The sequence below is a fragment of the Schistocerca piceifrons genome, chromosome 4, assembly GCF_021461385.2.
Source record: "Schistocerca piceifrons isolate TAMUIC-IGC-003096 chromosome 4, iqSchPice1.1, whole genome shotgun sequence".
NCBI classification, from domain to species: domain Eukaryota; kingdom Metazoa; phylum Arthropoda; class Insecta; order Orthoptera; family Acrididae; genus Schistocerca; species Schistocerca piceifrons.
In genome coordinates this window covers 451,827,529-451,847,311 of record NC_060141.1, presented here as the reverse complement: position 1 = coordinate 451,847,311, position 19,783 = coordinate 451,827,529, and the positions used below count along the sequence as shown (strand labels likewise).

At 36.6% G+C, this 19,783-nt stretch overlaps 1 protein-coding gene across 1 annotated transcript in view; it reads left to right on the top strand.

The window, feature by feature from the left end:
- The first annotated feature begins 1,136 nt into the window (after positions 1–1,136).
- LOC124794899 (ADP-ribosylation factor-like protein 2) overlaps positions 1,137–19,783 on the top strand; it is a 109,090-nt gene continuing 90,443 nt past the window's right edge. Inside the window, exons 1-2 of the mRNA XM_047258599.1 lie at positions 1,137–1,331; positions 7,916–8,026. Coding sequence (XP_047114555.1) covers positions 1,267–1,331; positions 7,916–8,026 — 176 coding nt within the window. The 5' untranslated portion in view covers positions 1,137–1,266. The remainder of the gene's footprint in view (positions 1,332–7,915; positions 8,027–19,783) is intronic.

Genomic DNA, 19,783 nt, shown 5'->3' with positions numbered 1-19,783 from the left:
CATTACAATCTTACTTAAAACATAAGAAATCACCAGTATATAACACTAAACTTTTTACAAATAAAGAGTTTAAATCACTGTGTTACGTATTTTCCTTCTTTTCAGAAAAAAAGGAAACATTAAGTACGGCTCAACATATTAACACACATCAATTACTTATCAGCCTTATGTACAAAATAATCAGCACCTGTCAAGTTCTAGTAATCTAATAAACTACAGCATTCTTCGCTCTCTTCAATTATTGTACATTTCCAACCTTTGGGTGCACGACATTATAATACAGTTGCGACTGGTACTGGGTTTAAAAAACAACAGATACATGCTTTATAAAAAAATACAAGACTTTAATTATTTACAAATGTTAAGGTGCATCACAAGGAATATGAACAGTACATGACATCAATGGATATCTGTTTCTCAGTCTATTCAATACTGTTAATAGAAATGTTCAAATTATCTATCCCTATTATTTGTGTAGTGATAGTCAACTCCTAAGCTACTGCTGTCAAAAATCCTGAAATGTGCCAGCAGCGACATTGTGTAATGTGGTAGATATACATACGACGAATAGCAAATAAGTGCTACAATGAGAACAATCATCCCATCTTTATAAACTGTTAAGGAAATATCAAACACAAATTTAGGTATTAAATTTAATTTCAACAAGCTTCGCGCATCCAAGTACTTATCTACTATTATTGTACCCAACACTAAAAAGGATACTCAGTAACTTCTTTTCCCATGGCTCGAAAACGTACATACACGTAACGAGTTCATACTGTAGGTACCAGTATGACAACAGTTTCCAGATTTTCTCAAGCATTTTTCATATGAATATCACACTGTAACATCCAAAAAGATGTAATTTTCTGTAGGAGCGAAAAGCCCGTAACCCTTTCTCGAACAATCCAACTAAACAAAATTTCAGTCCTTTGCGGGTGCTGCCAACATCCGAATTCCGATCAGTGCTTACACGCGTGAATAAACTGCAAAATACAACCCTCACGTTTAGTGCGCAACATCTGTGATATTTAATAGAATAAATCATGGTTCTTACAAGAGGGATCTCATTCCAAATGACACGATAACACGCTCATTACATCTGCTGTTAACATACATATCGAATACTTGAGAGATACCAACTTCTTACACTATTGACACTTGACGGACAGTTGAATGACGTGTTTATGTATGTTGAACACAATAGTTTGAAAAGTAGTATTGGATTTTACTTAATCATCCGGGAAATTGTGATTGACAGCCGGAATGGGTCTTCTCACCGTGTTGAAGAAAATGAAGATGAAAGAAAAGGAAATAAGAATACTAATGTTGTATCCTTTATTTACCTCGTGAATTTTTCATCAGAAAGCCCTCTACCTATTTTCTGATTATTGCAGAATAGTTAGTGCAGTTTTAACGTCAGTGTATGCTGATGATAGGCTTTGAGAATAAGAACCCATACATCTTTCCGTTTGAGCTTGCGTATTGTACCCCAATGAACTGGCTGAAACGCGACAGGTCCAAAAGAGAGTGGTATGGTATAAATTACGTACTCGGCACCAACGACGCTGTCATTCTTAAAAGTGTAGGAGTTTCTGTTGTATTAATATATTTCTGTAAGTCATATTGGGTGATAATTACGTCAATTTTGTCAACACATATACAGCTCATGATATTATACTTTAACCGTGCCTGTATCAATTTCCAGGAAATCACTTAACAGGTAGAGAAAGAAGGAAGTTTCATTTTATCGTTTATCACCATTTTTTTGTGTTCTGTTTTCTCGTGCCAGAAATTGAGGGACCGAAACCATAGTGACAATTGGCACTGTGGTAAGGGATTAGAAAAATGGTTATGAAATTTCCGTGTTAGAAATTGGCAGGAAAAGGTGCTGGTGTGCAGGCCAAGATCAGTAGGCCAAATATTGGTGTACACTATGAAATTTCATACCATTGTTTTGTCTCATGGGTTAATGATGATCAGTTCATGAACCTGAGGGTAAGCTCATGTGTTATGTGGTTATCTTTTGAAAAAAGTATGCCATGGTCTGGCACAATTATTCATTCCCCACTCATTCAAAACACACAAAAGTAAGATTTATAGACATTCGCTGATCATACAATTGGTATGATACCCATATGTCAAAGGAAGGGAAAGGGAAATCACCTTTACAAACCTATCTCGAAACAACAAAGCTTATTGCATGTGGGAACGAATTGGTTTGTGGAAAACTGCACTTGGATGAAGCATGAGAAGGACAATTCCTAATGTGCCTCAGGGGTATCTGTAAATAATCTAACCTGGTATTCTAATCCTTTGAAAAGCTGTAATCTTTGCTGCTGTGTGCAGGGTATTGTAAGGGCTATTCTTCAGAGTCTTCATCTTTAAAAAATATTTTACAGTATATAGGAAGAAGAAGGAGAAGCTCAAACAATATCGATAACACCAAAAACTCACACATAACTCCAAAACCTGGTATTAGAAATTTCACTTGACCTACATAGGTCAAATGAATTCCATGGGCCAACAAAAACCTGCAAAAAAAAAGGTACCTGAAATTTCACTTGGCGTACGTAGTTCAAATGAAATTCACAATGGCAAAAAACCACAACTACTGGAGAAATGACTATTATTAAAACCTAACCAGCCAAAATAACTAGCCTATAAACCGCTAAATATGAACTCAAGCTACCAACCCAAACTGCAAAATCATGAGAAACAACTCTAGTATCTGACAAATAAAGCCAGGCTGGCCCTTAACCAACAACTAGTAAATTTCGTTGTATGATTCATACCTAGTACCAAACAAAAACAACAAAAATTAAGTTTCAAACCATTAACAACATTCTTAACTAACAATCCCAAAACCAAAAACAAATCACTAGCCAATAACATGTGACATTAAAATAACTCACTGACAAATCAATAAAAACAAATCCCTTTATACTTATCATGTGGCACTAACGCCAGTGCTACACTTACATAATTCACAAACAATATTGGAACCCAAACATCCCATACTATTGTGTGCCACCTCTTCCTCCAACATGCCCTTTGCAAGCATAATCTGCAAGATGCTGCACCACAGTGATTTCATACAAGACAACACTGTTACACCTCAGATCAAATCCAAATGCTGGTTCTGTAGTTTTCAGTTGACCTATGCCAGATGAATCTGGGGAGTCATTCCATGTCAAATCAACACACCTATTTTACCTCACCCTCTTAGATTTTGCTGAAAGTTGGTATACTTATAGTGGGCACTGAGACTAAGAAAAATAACAAATTTCAATTTTTTTTTTTTATCTCAAACCATTCCTGAAATGTGGCTATGTAAACTTTTCAAAAACCAGCCAAAAATGTGTGAACCGACTTTTTTTAAATTGTCCTAGGAGCTGCCCTAATTGAGCTAGAGAACTGGGAAAGGTATCATTTTGCAGCATTTTGCATGCTCTTTCCAGGGATGTACAACAAAACATAGCTTCTACTTAATAACCTTTTACAAAATACTAATTAATATTTTGATTTAATTATAATTTTTTTACAAAAAGTACATAATTGAAAATTTTCAAAATATTTCCATAACTACTTCATACTATTGTAAATTACATGGCAAAATATAAATCTGGAATGATGATGGGTTCATTGTTAAAAAAAATTATTCCGGACTCTTGTTTTCCACTAGTTTGAACAAATTGACCTTTAACAAAGAGGAATTTCTTTAAAATATACTGAAAGGTAAGTAAAAAAAGTTGGCTATTAGAAATATCAAAACATCGCCTTATTAAACCAAAACTAATCAGCATATTTTATAATTAAGTTGATTGCCTATTTTAATTTCATACAACTTCACTAACAGTATATTAACCGATATAACAAAAACAAGAAATTGAGCATTTAACTACAAACTGAAATAAAGTATGAATAAGTACAAGTATTTACATAATAGTTCTGGTCCATGATGTTTGAAATGGAACTATTAAACAAATTAAATACGTAATGCTTGTTTTTGAGTAACAGGTATCCGTACATAGCTAAATTTAACACAATAGGTACTAACAATAATTTTGAAACAACTTTCTATAAAATATACATTAACAGTAACCTGAGACAAAAATTAAGTTTCAAGTTGAAAGCAGTTTCCCAATAAATTGTCTTGGAACTTCACATATTACATTTTAATAAAGCTGATTGGGTTTGGTTTACATCACTTTCATTAAGAATGTATGTTCTCCCTGTCAGCATAAATGGATTCACTTTTGTGAGACCATCCACAACTGACACCCACAGGACATCTTCATGTGCAGGATAAGAGAATGGGGGTCTAGTGTAGCAGGGGATACAAGCCGTCGGCTTTGGACAATGACGTCACAAGTCGCCAGAGAGCAGTTTACCATTTTCGCTTTTGCTGTTATGTTTCAGTTTCGTTTTTTTACTGATTGCTTAATAAAGTGGATCTGTTTATTCTATCTCGTGAGATTTTTTTTTTTAAAAAAGCCAAAAAACACTTATCAGCCACTGAAGGGGGCTACAACACTAAGAAGAACCGCTTCTCGATTGGCGACTTGTGACGTCATTGTCCAAAGCCGACGGGTTGTATCCCCTGCTACACTAGTCCCGAGAATGGCTTAGCTGGTCCACATGGATGAAGAAAAGTTATTTTCACTTCATCAAGTTCTTCGTTTTTTTCTAAAATGCACCCAAGCCACCAGTTTCTGCCATATACAGTGGTGACATAGCCTGATACATCTTGTAACTTCAGTTTGTCTGGTGATGTAGTTACTTCCCTCTCCCAACTCTGCATATCACCTGAGAAATATTTGACTATTAATTTTGATGTAGTGTTGGCAATGAAAGCGTGAAATTCCTGTGTTCCTTTGATTGTCAATGCCTCTTCAAGTCGACTTTTTAAGAATATTTCTGAAGCAGCGTAGTCTTCTTGACTGGATATGCAAAATCAACATTTGTGATATTACCTACTGCCGACTCAAATAGATCTCGTGCGGTTTGGATCTAATTTTGGTATGGCCTTTGCAAACTTGCACGAGCTGCCAGTCTCTTTACAGAACCCTCTACTCCATCACAAGGCCCTTTCCCATGTGCTGTGGCTGAGAAGTGCCACTCAGCTTTTATGTTGAAGTCTTCCTCATGAAGGCAAAGGTTCAGGAAGTTTTTCTTATTTTTATACTGAGCGGCAGAACTGTCAGAATAATAGTATATCTTTTTTGGAATATTTTGAAATTTATTTGTTAGACATGAAATTAGCTTCTTTTGAAAGGTGTAAACTGCAGTTGTATTGTGCTCCAGGCAATCAGAAACAATGACAAAGCTCATATGCTCAATTTTATCTTCCTGTTTGTAATATATAACAAAAGGATGAATGGTAATCTGTTGTCTTGTCCAGTGGAAACTCTGAGCTTCATCCTGTAGAACCATACTATAATTTTCTGAAAAATCACATATTACAACAAATTCAGATTCCATAAGGTTTTCTCTTGTGGAGTTAAGGGATGTTTGTTGTTGCTTGGCAATGAAGTCATGCCGAATCAAAGTCGACGTCGTACTACAAAAAAAAACCTAATGATTCTTACAAGTTTACTTGAAAAGTGGAGTGTCAGGAAAATAATGAGGGAATTTAATGCTCCTAATTACATTGTTCTGCAGTCCAAAAAAATTTTGAAAGAGAAAGGATTCATGGAAAGTCCAAACCCAAACCCAGGGAAGTTTTCTGAACAATTTCCAGATTACATCGGTCAACTGGCATCCACTGTTGGAACTGAACTTGTTCATTTAAGTTTTCATGAAAAGAGTCTTTTAAAATTTTACGTATGACAGTTTCTCCTGGGTAGTATTCACAGTTTTCCATGTTGCAATCAACTGATGATGGGTTGCAAAGCATTTTTGCAATGTACTGCTTATAATTGTTTAAGCTGCTGTTTGTTACTGTATTTAGTTTGGAATTTTCTATCATTGATTTTATGTTTTGGTGAGTTGTGCACACACAGACAGTGTGTGTGCCACTCTGGCCAGCTAATACACAATGTTTTGATCTCAACTCAGCAAATTTAGAGAAACCTATTTTTATGTTAGGAAAATTGTCTTTAAAATGCTTGTAAGCTTCTTTAAGGTTACACAAAATTAGTCTTTTTGATACTTTTGTTTTATTTCCACTTGTTTCTGTAATTGTCACACAATCTTTAATACCTGGCATTGCCCTGCTAACTTCATCATTTTCATAAAATGAGTGTACAGTTTTGACAGTTTCTGTTGGTAAGCACTTCCCTGGTTTTGGGTTTGGACCTTCCATGAATCCTTTCTCTTTCAAATTTTTTTTTGGACTGCCAAACAATGTAATTAGGAGCATTAAATTCCCTCATTATTTTCCTGACACTCCACTTTTCAGGTAAACTTGTAAGAATCATTAGTTTTTTTGCTGTGCTTGTAGAATTTTTAAAGTTTTTTTTTAAGATTTTCAAGAACGGATTCATCAGTATCAGTATCTGACGAAGAAGTTTCAGGAGTAACAAAAAGTTTACATGTCATTGATGAGATTTGGTGTAATGCCTAGATGTTAGTTTTCTCTTGTCAATTCGGTACTCACCTAGTTCTTGAAGTGTTGTGTTAAATGTTTTAACGGCTACTGAAGTTGGAGTGTAGTCAGGGTCCTGGTCTCGGAAGATTGTCTCTGATCCAGAAGATTCTTCTTCAACACTCTCATCACTGATGGGCTCTGGTGTATTTTTCAATTTGGTTACATCTTTCCTACATTTATCAAAAATCTTGGCACCACTTGGTATTTGAGGAAATAATTTGGGCGTCCATGTTGTGACATTTCTCAGTTTTTTTCTGTCTCTAATAAAATGATTTGACTTCTTCAATGGATTACAACACTGCACTCTTACAGCACTGCACTTTTTACTTGGTTCCATATTTATACAAAAACCACTTATAAACTGTCCTTCAATGTACAGATTTACTTGAAAATGAACTATTAAATATAATAGATACAGACTGGTACACAGAGGTAACAATTGATTTGCACTAAAACCACAGTGCACAATAATGCTGTAGGCACACAAAGCCTTAGAAGGTAACAATGCAGACTACATCATCTCAACAATGGCTCCAGTCTCTGAATTATTGTACAGACATCAAGCCCTATGTATAGGGTCCTCTACTGACGTCCTACCTTAAAGGTCAGTTTGGTCAAACTAGGGCCGGTAGTGAAAAGCAAGAGTCCGGAATAATTTTTTTTAGCAATGATCCCATCATCATCCCACATTTATGTTTTGCCATGTGATTTACAATAGTATGAAGTAGTTATGGAAATATTTTGAAAATTTTCAATTATGTACTTTTTGTAAAAAAATTAAATAAAAATATTAATTACCATTTCGAAAAAAGTTATTAAATAGAAGCTATGTTTTGTTGTCTATCACTGGAAAGCACATGAAAAATGCTGCAAAATGACACCTTTCACAGTTCTCTAGCTCAATTAGGGCAGCTCCTAGGGCAATTTAAAAAAAAGTCTGTTCACACATTTTGGCCAGGTTTTGAAAAATTTACATGACCATGTTTCAGGAATGGTTTGAGGTAAAAATTTGAAATTTGGTATTTTTCTTAGTTTCAGAACCCACTATAAGTATACCAACTTTCAGCAAAATCTAAGAGGGTGAGGTAAAATTTTTATTTAAAGTGTGTTGATTTGACATGGAATGACTCTGGGGGGAAAAAAAATATATTAATAGCTGACACAGCCTTTAATGAAAATTATTATGTGTATAACAATTTTTTAACAGTGATATGTTGTTATATACACACATCATGTACTTTGTAATCAGAGACCTGTTCGTATGAAATTCTTTGTGTCAGAAGTATATTTATTTATGGAAAATGACCTTAGCCATTTCTTCAGGGGATTAGACAATGCAGGCAAAACAACCATTCTTAAAAGATTTAATGGTGAGGAGATAGATACCATATCACCAACACTTGGATTCAACATTAAGACACTGGAACATCGAGGGTAAGTCTGAGATTTGGCATCATTAATTGTATTCATTTAAGTTTGCAACCAGGTTATAAACCATACAATGATCAGCTTGTAGAGGACCTTTCCTGTACTCAAATTTTGAAATACTGGTTATAGTTCCCTTACATACTCTGATATCCAAAAATGTTAGATTCCATTCATATTGCTTATTAACTTTCTTCTTGGCAGCATGACACAAAGTCAAAGCAAACCACGTTAATGCAGTGGTTAACTCTATATGCAGCTGAAGTAAAATATTCAAGAATATTCAGCCAGCTATAGGCTTAGGTGTACTTTCACTAAGAACCACATGAGGATGGCCATTTTAGTGGACCAAAGACATTTTTGTATGTGTTTCAAACCACATCTTACCCATGTCCCTTCCCCTCATGCTACCATACTCTCTTTTGAGCTTTTTAGGTTAAGTTCTCAACACAATGACAGATTTTCATAATTCTGTGTACGTTTCCCTGGTACATAGTCATTAAAACTGTCACTTCTAGCACGTAACATCCAATATGTTGGACAATGCAAGGACCAACTGACCTCCTACCATATAAGTGTGTATCAGTTCAATAATTTGCACACATTTTGCTAGTTGGTGCCATATTTATGTATCTATAATATTTAGATAATTAATTCTAAAGAAAATATCAGTGATACAAAGTGTGATGTTGAATCTGTTAATTGAATAATAAATTTCAAAAACAATTAAAACATATATAGTTATATAGCTACATGCTGGCCTTTTACAGTTATTTCTATTCAAGAATTCTTTTATTGTATAGAAGTAGTTTTTATGGAGGAATAACTTTAACCTCAGTTTGAAAACACTTCTGCTTTCTGTTAATATTTAGTTCCATTGGAATATTATGAAATAAATTTAGAACTATATATTTCATTTCTGTCTGTGCCAAAGATAGATTCTCTAGAGGAAACTGTGAATCATTTTTCTTTTAGTATCATATTTGTGAATATTTCTTATAAACTGCACGAATTGTTGACTGCAAATTTGTCGGTGAATAAATGTACTGTAAGATGAGGCTGTAGTTAATATTCCCAGGTGCTTAAACAGATTCTGCCTACAAGATGTATTTGTGTGAACACAGTTTGTTTTCACCTAGATGCTGACTTCCTAAAGTCTGAGGGTATTTCTTCTGTCTCGTATATCTTTGCGCACCAGGTGGACTAGTTTTGTTGTGGCTGGCTCTCCCAATGATTTCAGCAATTCTGAAGGACAGTCTTCCACACCAGGGGTCTTGTTTTGACTTGGTTCTTTCAGTATTCTGTCAAGTTCTTATCGCAGTATCATATCTCTCATCTCCATTTACTTCCTCTGCCCTTTCTAAATATTACCGTCAAGTTCATTTTCCTTGGATGGCCCTTCTGTACATTCCTCTCACTGATCCAGCTTTGCTTGTGTGCTCAGAACTCACTTGTCATCTGAGCTCTTGAGATTCATAGAGTTCATCTTTGATTTTCATAGTCATTTCCACAAGTCATGCATTGTTGTACAACCTTGCATTTATTCTCTAGTCATTTTACATTTTCTGTTACATTAATTTTTTTAGAATTCTTTTTTCCATTTGCTTTCTTCTTTCATGATTCTTAAACCAAGTGTTAGTGATTATTAAAGTGTGCTCTGGGCAGAATTCTACCAGGCGCCTTCCTCTTTCATTTCTTTCCCTCCAGTTCATATTCACCTACCATTTCTTCCTTTTCCTACTATTGAATTCCAACCCCCATCACAATTAAATTTTCGTCTCCCTTAAGTAACTGAATAATTCCTTTATCTCACCACATATTTCCTCTATCCTTTCATTATCTGCAGAGCTAATTGGTATACAAACTTATACTACAGTGATGGTGTGTGCTTCATGTCTACCTTGGCTGCTTTAATGCTTTCACTATGCTCTTCAAAGTAACTTAACGGCATACCTACTTTCTTATTCATTATTAAATGTATTCCTTCATTACACCTGTTTGATTGTGTATTTATAACCCTATGTTCACTTGATCCAAAGTTCTGTTCTTGCAGCCACCAAAATTCACTAATGCCTGCTATATCTTACTTCAACCTAGCCATTTCTCTTTTTAAATTTTCTAACCTATGTGTCTGATTAAGGTATCTAACATTTCACACTCTGATTTGTAGAATGCCACTTCTGTTTATCTTGATGACGACATGCCCCTAAGTAGGATCTGAGTGGGGGACTATTTTATCTCCAGAATATTTTACCCAAGAGGATGTCACTATCATTTAATGATACAGAAGAGCTCCAAGCCATCAGGAAGAATTACAGTGTAGTTTCCCCTTGCTTTCAGGTGTTCACAGTGCCAGCACAGCAAGGCTGTTTTGGTTATGTTACAAGAACAGACCAATCAGTCATACAGACTGTTGCCCCTGCAACTACTGAAAAGGCTGCTGACCCTCTTGAGAAACCATTTGTTTGTCTGACCTCTCAACGGATCCCTCTCTGATGTGGTTGCCCTTATGGTACAGGTATCTGTATCACTGAGGCATTCTAGCCACCCCACCAACGGCAAGGTCCATAGTTCATGAGGGAGGACTGGAAATGTTATGCAGTTTAAAATGTGATTTCAAAATCTCTGTCTCGTAATTACATAACCTATTTGAAATCTTCCAATGTGTTCAGCTTTGTTTCACATATGTAACATCCTGTCATGATTTTCTTCAACAACACAGATTTTATCAAGCACAAATCACAGAAAGTAATAGAGTTTGACTCTTCCAAAAATACACAAAATTAAACACTTCTGGAGGTAGAACCTCTTGGTCAATACAGTAATCTAGAAGTTTGTTGAACAGCTTGCATATTAGTGCAGGAGAACACTGTTTGTGAATTTGGCTGTGAAACATTCGTATATGAATCATTCTCTTGGTGCATCCACTTGCTGTTGGTTCGTTCACTGAAAACTGTCAATTTAACTGAGAGTCATATTTGGCACACATGCAAGTCCATGCTTGAGCCAGAAAAGATAGGCCACAGCAAAGTCCAAATTACAGACAAAGAGTTAACCATGTAGCACATGGTTGTTGTCCAGAGGTTTATTGTGAAACACGCTATAAATATGGCTGGTTGTGACAAGAGAGACCTTTGCGGTTCACAGCAGACCTTAGATCTGCCACAGGTATTTCATCAAATGACTTGGTGCCAGCAGATATATACTTTCATGCCATCCCGAGGGACCGTGCTGCATAATTATATTAAATGATCCATTGATTTGTCTGGCAGGATTACTGGACACCTCTCCTCATTAGTTGGTCCATAAGGCCGGAACTTTACTGGCTGATGCAGGGGAGAATGATCTGGGCAAAATGTGACCTGACGCAAAAGCTGGAGTGTGGTTTTGGATGCTGCCAGTGCTACAGGAGCAGTGATTGGGTCTGGTGCTGGAGAGGCAATAGGCTATACTGGTTCAGAATTGTGGCTTTCTGCTGGTTTCAGAGAAGGCTGTGGGTCAGACATCATACCCGATACATACTGGGGGTCTGCTCTGTATTGCCCTTGTCTCAGTCCATAGGGATTATGGATGGTGGCTGAAGAACTGGGGATTCCAGGCACTCACTACCTGGGGTGTTGTCGTGAAACCGGATCATACATACACCATTGCTGGTCCTTGAGGTGAGTGAGGTTGCTGCCACTAGGGTGACAGATCTGGAGACACTTTGGGTCTGATGGTGCAAATGGAGCTGATGCCTCAAGGTATGGCCATCAGGGTGTGCTAGCATCCTTGCTAAATGCTGGTGGACCCACATATCCAGCCAGGTGTATGTCAAACTTGCATGCCCAGATGGGGATGCCAACCTTAAAAGATGTGGCTTCTTCTTCTTCTTCTTGTACCAGTGGAGGCTGCAATGGATCTAATAAAGAAGAATGAGGGCACCCATGTAATTCCTCAAAGTTTCGATAGAGGCTCGGATTCAACTGATAAGAGGATATAAAAGAAAGCAATGCAGAATTGATAGACGTGGAGGTCGGTGATTTTTACATTTGTGCTTTTAACTATTGTGCTTGATTCCATACTGAGTGCAAAATCATTGAAAACCAGCATAGAAAAACTGTGGTCTACTATTGGTGATGACCTTGTCAGGCTCCTCCAACAGATAAACCAATTTCCAGGGCCTTATGGTCTGTTGCATTTTGATGATGTATGAGAGATGAGAATATACATCTATTAAAATCAATCAAATGGCCCAGTCAAATGGACGGGTAAAATTCACATGCATTCAATCCTATGGCATGGTTGGCATAGGCCATGACTGATAGACTTGGAACTGTGCTGGTTGCTGTGTTCGGCAAGCGTGCCGGCATTGAGGCATGTGCTTAGTATTCTCGTCAACCTTGTGGCCAATACATGTATTGCTGGGCCAGATTTTTCCTTCTGGAAATTCCCTAGTGGGACGGATGCAGGAGTCACAATATAGGGGAGAGCAGAACAGCTGCAACTACCACTCAACACTGGCAATCATCTTGATTGAATAATAAAACAATAGAAACTCCTGGTTGGAATATCAACAATATTAGGAAAAGGATAGATTGCTATTCATCATAAATATGATCCATTGGGTTGCAGACAGGCACAACAAAAAGACTGTTACACTTTATTGGTTTCGGTCAAAGCTTTCTTCACCAAAGAAAGCATGCACACATTCACATAAGCAAGCGCACCTCGCGCACACATGAGCACTACCCCCAGCAGCTCTGACTGGAAAGCATCTCAACAAGTCATCTTTACAGTGAGTAGCAGTCTGTTCTTTTTCTAATATTGTTGATTCAATAATAGATGACCATTGGAAAGATAGTGGCCACTATGTTACGAAAGGAAACAACAAAGTTCTGCTGAACCTCTCGCAAGAAGCAGTTGCAGCCAACTGGTTTGTGCAAACTGGCAAAACTTGCCTCAAGAGTGGATCATTACGTGTGGCTGCTCTGACATATCTGGAATGATGATAAACTCTTCCACCAACCATGCTAATCGTGAATCAGTGTGAAAGCAAACAGTCTCTTGTTTATCAAATTTGTCATTGGAACCCATAGGGAACTGTGACAGTGTGACTTCAGTCACATGCTGGATAAATGTATGATAATGAATGGAATAGTGGCAATTTGACAAGAATTAATCCCAGTGTTTTAAATTTTCTTTGTTTTGTATACTTGCTGTAGTGTCCATTCTTGTCACACAACTGAATATTAGCGTCCCAGTAGTGCTTGTTCTTGAAAAAACTTGTTCTTTAGCTGAAGTCCCGATAATTGTGACATAACTCGAAATTTTGCGTGACATAAACACAAAAAATTCTGTTCAAGTTTTGTTGATAGCGCAAAATTCGTTTAAAAAAAAACTGCTAGTAGTTTCATCAGTGTCTATTGTCGCAATAAAAGTGTTATTAATGTTTATAAATTGCATTTAACTAACACATTTCGTATTGTTTACTAGTTAGATAGATGTGATCTAAAAAAAAAAAAAAAAAACACCGCACATAAGCCCTTTGTGTCATTTTTTGTGACATACAGCCAACCTCGCATCCTTGATAAATTTAAAACATTCTTTAATACTTAGTTATTCTTTCGAAACTGACCATGAGTGAGAAATGTGGGAGCTGTTATATGGTAGTGAGTAGAGGGATTTGTTGCCAACCTTGTAGGAAAAATTTTCACTGGGCTGGATGCAGTGGGGAGAATGTTGGGAGAACATCTCTCCTGGAACTGCAGAGTATGCAGTAGGAACATTTTGATTGGGGAACAGGAAAGGAAAATCTGTGCCCTTCAGGCATAGTTGGAGGAAGCAAGGAAGGAACTCATAAGGATCAACGGAGATAGGGGGGAGGAGGGTGATTGGGAATGGGCAGCTGGTAGGAGGATAGGAAGAAAGAGAACACAATCTGACAGTTTTATCATCAACACCAAAAACAAGTATCTACCACTGCCAGAGTTAAGTGGAGAAGAGCCCCAGGTCCAATGAGGAACAGGAAATGTGCAGCACACCTCACCTGATGCCAAGAAGCCCAGGAATGTACAAAGTGTTAGGAACAAGAAAGAGCTGTTGCTAGGTAGAAGCCATGGGCGAGGTGTAGGCCCTCAGTTACAGGAAAGTTTAGGGGCAGCATACCAGGCCACCAGTATCTTAAAGCCAAATGCAGGGCTAAGTCATGTGATAGAGGACCGTCTTTATGTAAGAACTTTACAAAAGAGGACCATGTAGTGATAGTGGGTGGGGCTGGAAACAGTTTGGACAGGGGTGGGGCATATGACATATGTGGTGACCTGGACAAGATAGCTTTTCTGACTCATGGCACCAACGTACATTTTGTTGAGCTGTTCCGACGTCATGATCGACCACACCTTGATGGAGCTGTGAGGCGAATCAGTGTGGGGATAGGGATGGCTCTGAGGACAGCCAACTTTGCTCATGTTTCTCTGGTGTCCTTCGGGACTATCAACAGATGGGGCTTCACTAGGCATGGCCTACACCTAAACAGAACTGGGAAGGGAAGATTGGTACAGCTGATTCATGAAAGTATAGGGGATGGATCTCGGGCCACACGAGGTCAAATACTTGTTGTCATAGGTAGGAAAAGTAGGTCTTTTTTAGGATAAATCCAGACAACACATTCCCCTGCCTAAAGAGTATCTACAGCACTTTAAAAAATATTGAAACAATCACTCACAAGACAGATTTTAACATCTCAAATATTACATATACCAGATGTCACAAAGAAAAACAAACCATTGGAAAGAGTAACATGGGTCATTTTACAGACTTAACAATCCTCCATCAAAACATGCAGTCAATCAAAAATAAAATAGAACTATTAGAAGTTGAACTCCAATCTTTGAACTGCTCAGTAGTTTGTATTACTGAACACTGGCGTAGAGATACAGAAATCCAACATGTAGTATTGTCATTGTATGAAAAAGCAAACTCTTACTGCAGAACTACTTCAAGGGGTGAAGGATCATGCATTTATATCAGAAAAGGAACACAGTTCAAATCAAGACCTCAGTACTGTAAGTGAAGACAAGCACTTTGAAATATCAGCTATTGAATTAACAGGGCTTGATATCACCAAGAAATTAATCATTTTGTGTGTGTATAGATCTCCCAGTGGTAGTGTGGACTCTTTTTTCAATAAGTTAACAGAAGTTCTAGATAAAGTCTCAAGTACAAAGGTCACCTAATTCTGTGTGGCGACATTAACATCAGCAATAACATCATAAATGAATCCAGCAGCACCTTCATAAACATCCTTCAAGGTTTTGGTATGTCCCTATTGGTCAATAGTGTAACAAGGGTTACTACAATGACTTCATCAGTAATTGACCATATGGCCACAAATATGCACAGGGAAAAATGTGATGTAGCTGTAAAAGATCTCGAGCTATCGCACCATCTCTGTCAAATAACAACAGTAAAGTCAGGCATCGAATCATTCCCTAAATTGCAAGTCTACAAACGACATCTATCAGAAATCAAAATAAAAGATTTTTCAAAAGAACTAGAAAAACAAAGCTGGGATGAAGTGCATAAGGAAACCAATATGAATATGAAATTCTCTAAGTTCTCCACATTGTTTAAATTGAACTTTGAAAAGGCATTTCCAAAAGTATGCATGTCTGTATCAACATCTCACAAAAACAGATGGATAACAGCAGGTATTAAGAAGTCCTCCCAAACACTTAAACACGTCAGTTCTGTGGAAAAGATTCGCAATGATCCAGAACTCTTAAATTTCTATCATAGATACAAAAAGATCTATAGGAAGGTGCTAATTGCTGCAAAAAAGTAATTTAATTACAAAATAATATATAATGCAGAGAATAAAAGCAAAGCAGTCTGGGATGTTATAAAAAAGAAAATGGAGCGAGGCAAACAAACACAGAATAATATACTGCTAAGGGAGGGGGATAAAGTAATAAATGACCCACAGCATTTTTCAAGTATAGCAGAGAAGTTACAGCAGAAATTCCCCCAAAGAAATATAACACTTGTAAATAATGTTGCACTAAATACAATGATGTTACTTCCAACAACAGAGAATGAAGTCAGTGAAACAATTCAAAAACTAAAAAATAAAAAGTCAGTAGGCTTAGATGCAGTACCAGTGTGTGTACTGAAACAGTGCATAGGGATTATACAAAGCCTCTTCACAAATATAATAAATGAATGCTTCACATCAGTGACATTTGCAGAGCAGTTAAAACAGGCAAGAATTGTACCTTTGCTTAAGAAAGGTAATGCAGAAGACATAGAAAATTACCGGCCCGTTTCCCTGCTGTCAGCATTCTCAAAAATAATAGAAGCAATTACCTGAATAAATACAATCTTTTAAGCGAATCACAGTTTGGTTTCCGAAGTGGCAAAAATACGGAGTCAGCCATAGTAGAATTCACAAAAGTTGTACTTGATGCTCTTGATAAAGATGAGTGTGTCACAGGCATATTTTTGGATCTTTCTAAAATGTTTGATACAGTTGACCACAAATTAAGTAAATTAGAAGCATTAGGAATAAGAGGGGTAGCTAATGACTGGTTTCGATCATACCTAACAATAGGGTACAAAGAGTAGAGATAACACATACTTCAAATAGATCTAAACATTTAGTAAAACACTTATTAGAACCAAAATAAAAAAATACATTAATATAGGAGGTTCCACAAGGTAGCATATTAGGACCAATACTGTTCCTGATATACATCAGTGACTAACCCCGTAGTGTCACTCATGGTGAAAAAATCCTCTTTGCTGATGACAGCAATATTATAGTCACTGAGAAAACAAGAGAACTCCTTGCCAAGAAAGCAAATGATTTCTCAAGGAAGTTTATGATTGGTCTATAACTAATAAAGTGACATTGAACATAAAGAAAACTAATGCCATGGATTTCAGTTTGAAGAGGAAAAATGACAATGTTAATTTAAATTTAGATGGCACCTCTATAGACTGTGTAACAAATGCAAAATTTCTAGGAATGAATACTGATTCTCAGTTGAAGTAGTGTTAACACACAAAGATACTTGCAAACAGAATGTCATCAGCATGTTATGCCTTTAGAATCCTATCATCAGTGTGTAACATGCAGTGTCTTTTAGTTACATATTAGTCATATGCACACTCAGTTCTTAGCCACGCCATTCTTTTTTGGGGAACAAATGCACAAAATATGAACACAGTTTTCAAACTCCAGAAAAGATCCATAAGAATAATAACAAAAAATACAAGTCGAGCTCATTGTAAAGATCTGTTCAGAACACTGGAGATTTTAACTGCTCCATGTAAATACATTTACCAGTCAGTTGTACACATCAAAAATAACATTGGTAATTACTTCACAGACAACTCTGTCCATGACCATGCAACGAGATAGACTCAACTTACGTTTACCAAGAAAAAATAAACATAAAACTCAAAACAGCATTTTCTACCAAGGAATAAAACTGTACAATAAATTACCAAAAAGAGATTAAAAAATTGCAAAAATACACTTATTTCAAAAAGGCAACTAAAAAGTACCTGTTATGTAATACATTTTATTCATTGAAGGATTACTTAGCTAAAACAGTAGGGGTTTGATAAAAAATGTTAAACAAATAAATAATAATAATGATGATTATAAAATATCCAACATTCCACATAGCATCTTCACTTTATTGTTGGATGTGAGGTCCACCAGTTATGCAAAACACCACTTTTCTCAGTACCCAAACATGTTTTGCACCACTGTGCCATCATCAGTGGGTTTTCGGTTTTATTTATTCTGCAATGTGAACATTTTTGTTAAATGATTATAAAATTATGTTCATTTTTAGTTCAAACAACAGATTGTTTCTTTTTGTAAATACCTTTACATTTGGTGTGCATGAATTTTCTGGATCACTTGAGTGTTAATTACTACACGTAGCTTGTCATGTGCAACCAAACGATGTTGGTGAGAAGGTTTTTTGCTGGTAGTTAACCTATCTTCTAGAATGTAATTTAGTTTTTCGTGATGTCTTCACGCCTATATTCGTTTTTACTTGCGTATTCGTATAGCAAGCACTTCCATTCTCCGCATCATGCTGAGGTGTTGTGATGCACACATAACTATAAGAAGTATTTTCCACAAATAACATAGTAAAACACTTTTCACTTCACCAGAACACAGTGTGATTGTGGTTTGTTATGTGTCCCAGGCCAGTAAGTGTTCATTTGTTCACCAGAGAGTTTGGTGCCAAATTTTATCTTTGTGTGTGTGTGTGTGTGTGTGTGTGTGTGTGTGTGTGTGTGTGTGTGTGTGTGTAGTGTAGTGTATTTGTTTAAGACCTGTTTTCCTTCTGCTATTGCCTTCTGTATATGGAAGTTTTCCTCAATGGTCAGTTTGCTGTATAGGCTGTGGCTGGATTTTAGTATTCTTAAGTCTGTTTCTATTGTGGTTGGGTGGTGACTGTTGGCTACATGGTGGTCAGCAATTCAAAATTTTTAGGTGTGTCCATTGATGAGAGATTAAATTGGAAGAAACACATTGATGATCTGCTGAAACGTTTGAGTTCAGCTACTTATGAAATAAGGGTCATTGCAAATTTTGGTGATAAACATCTTAGTAAATTAGCTTACTACTCCTATTTTCACTCATTGCTTGCATATGGCATCATATTTTGGGGTAATTCATCACTGAGGAATAAAGTATTTATTGCACAAAAGCATGTAATCAGAATAATAGCTGGAGTCCACCCAAGATCATCCTGCAGACATTTATTTAAGAATCTAGGGATATTCGCAGTAGCTTCTCAGTATATATACTCTCTTATGAAATTTGTTATTATCAACCAAAACGAATTCAAAAGTAATAGCAATGTGCATAACTACAATACTAGGAGAAAGGATGATCTTCACTATTCAAGATTAAATCTAACTTTGGCACAGAAAGGGGTGAATTATACTGCCACTAAAGTCTTTGGTCACTTACCAAATAGTATCAAAAATCTGACAGATAACCAACAAGTATTTAACAAGAAATTAAAAGAATTTCTGAATGACAACTCCTTCTACTCCATAGAGGAATTTTTAGATATAAATTAAGAAAAAAAAGAAAAAAAAAAAACAAAAAATATAAAAAAATTGAAAAAGAAACAAAAAATAAATAAAAAGTTGTTATATTAACTTAATTATGTTGTTATATATAAAAACAAAGATGAGGTGACTTACCGAACAAAAGCGCTGGCAGGTCGATAGACACACAAACAAACACAAACATACACACAAAATTCAAGCTTTCGCAACAAACTGTTGCCTCATCAGGAAAGAGGGAAGGAGAGGGGAAGACGAAAGGAAGTGGGTTTTAAGGGAGAGGGTAAGGAGTCATTCCAATCCCGGGAGCGGAAAGACTTACCTTAGGGGGAAAAAAGGACAGGTATACACTCGCACACACGCACATATCCATCCACACATACAGACACAAGCAGACATATTTAAATATGTCCCTGTTTCTTTAATATGTTGCATATTCTGTGAACAATCTTGTTGTTGTAGGTGAGTGTGTGCCATTTCGTTTTGTGTGTGTGTGTGTGTGTGTGTGTGTGTGTGTGTGTGTTAAATATATTTAAATATGTCTGCTTGTGTCTGTATGTGTGGATGGATATGTGCGTGTGTGCGAGTGTATACCTGTCCTTTTTTCCCCCTAAGGTAAGTCTTTCCGCTCCCGGGATTGGAATGACTCCTTACCCTCTCCCTTAAAACCCACTTCCTTTCGTC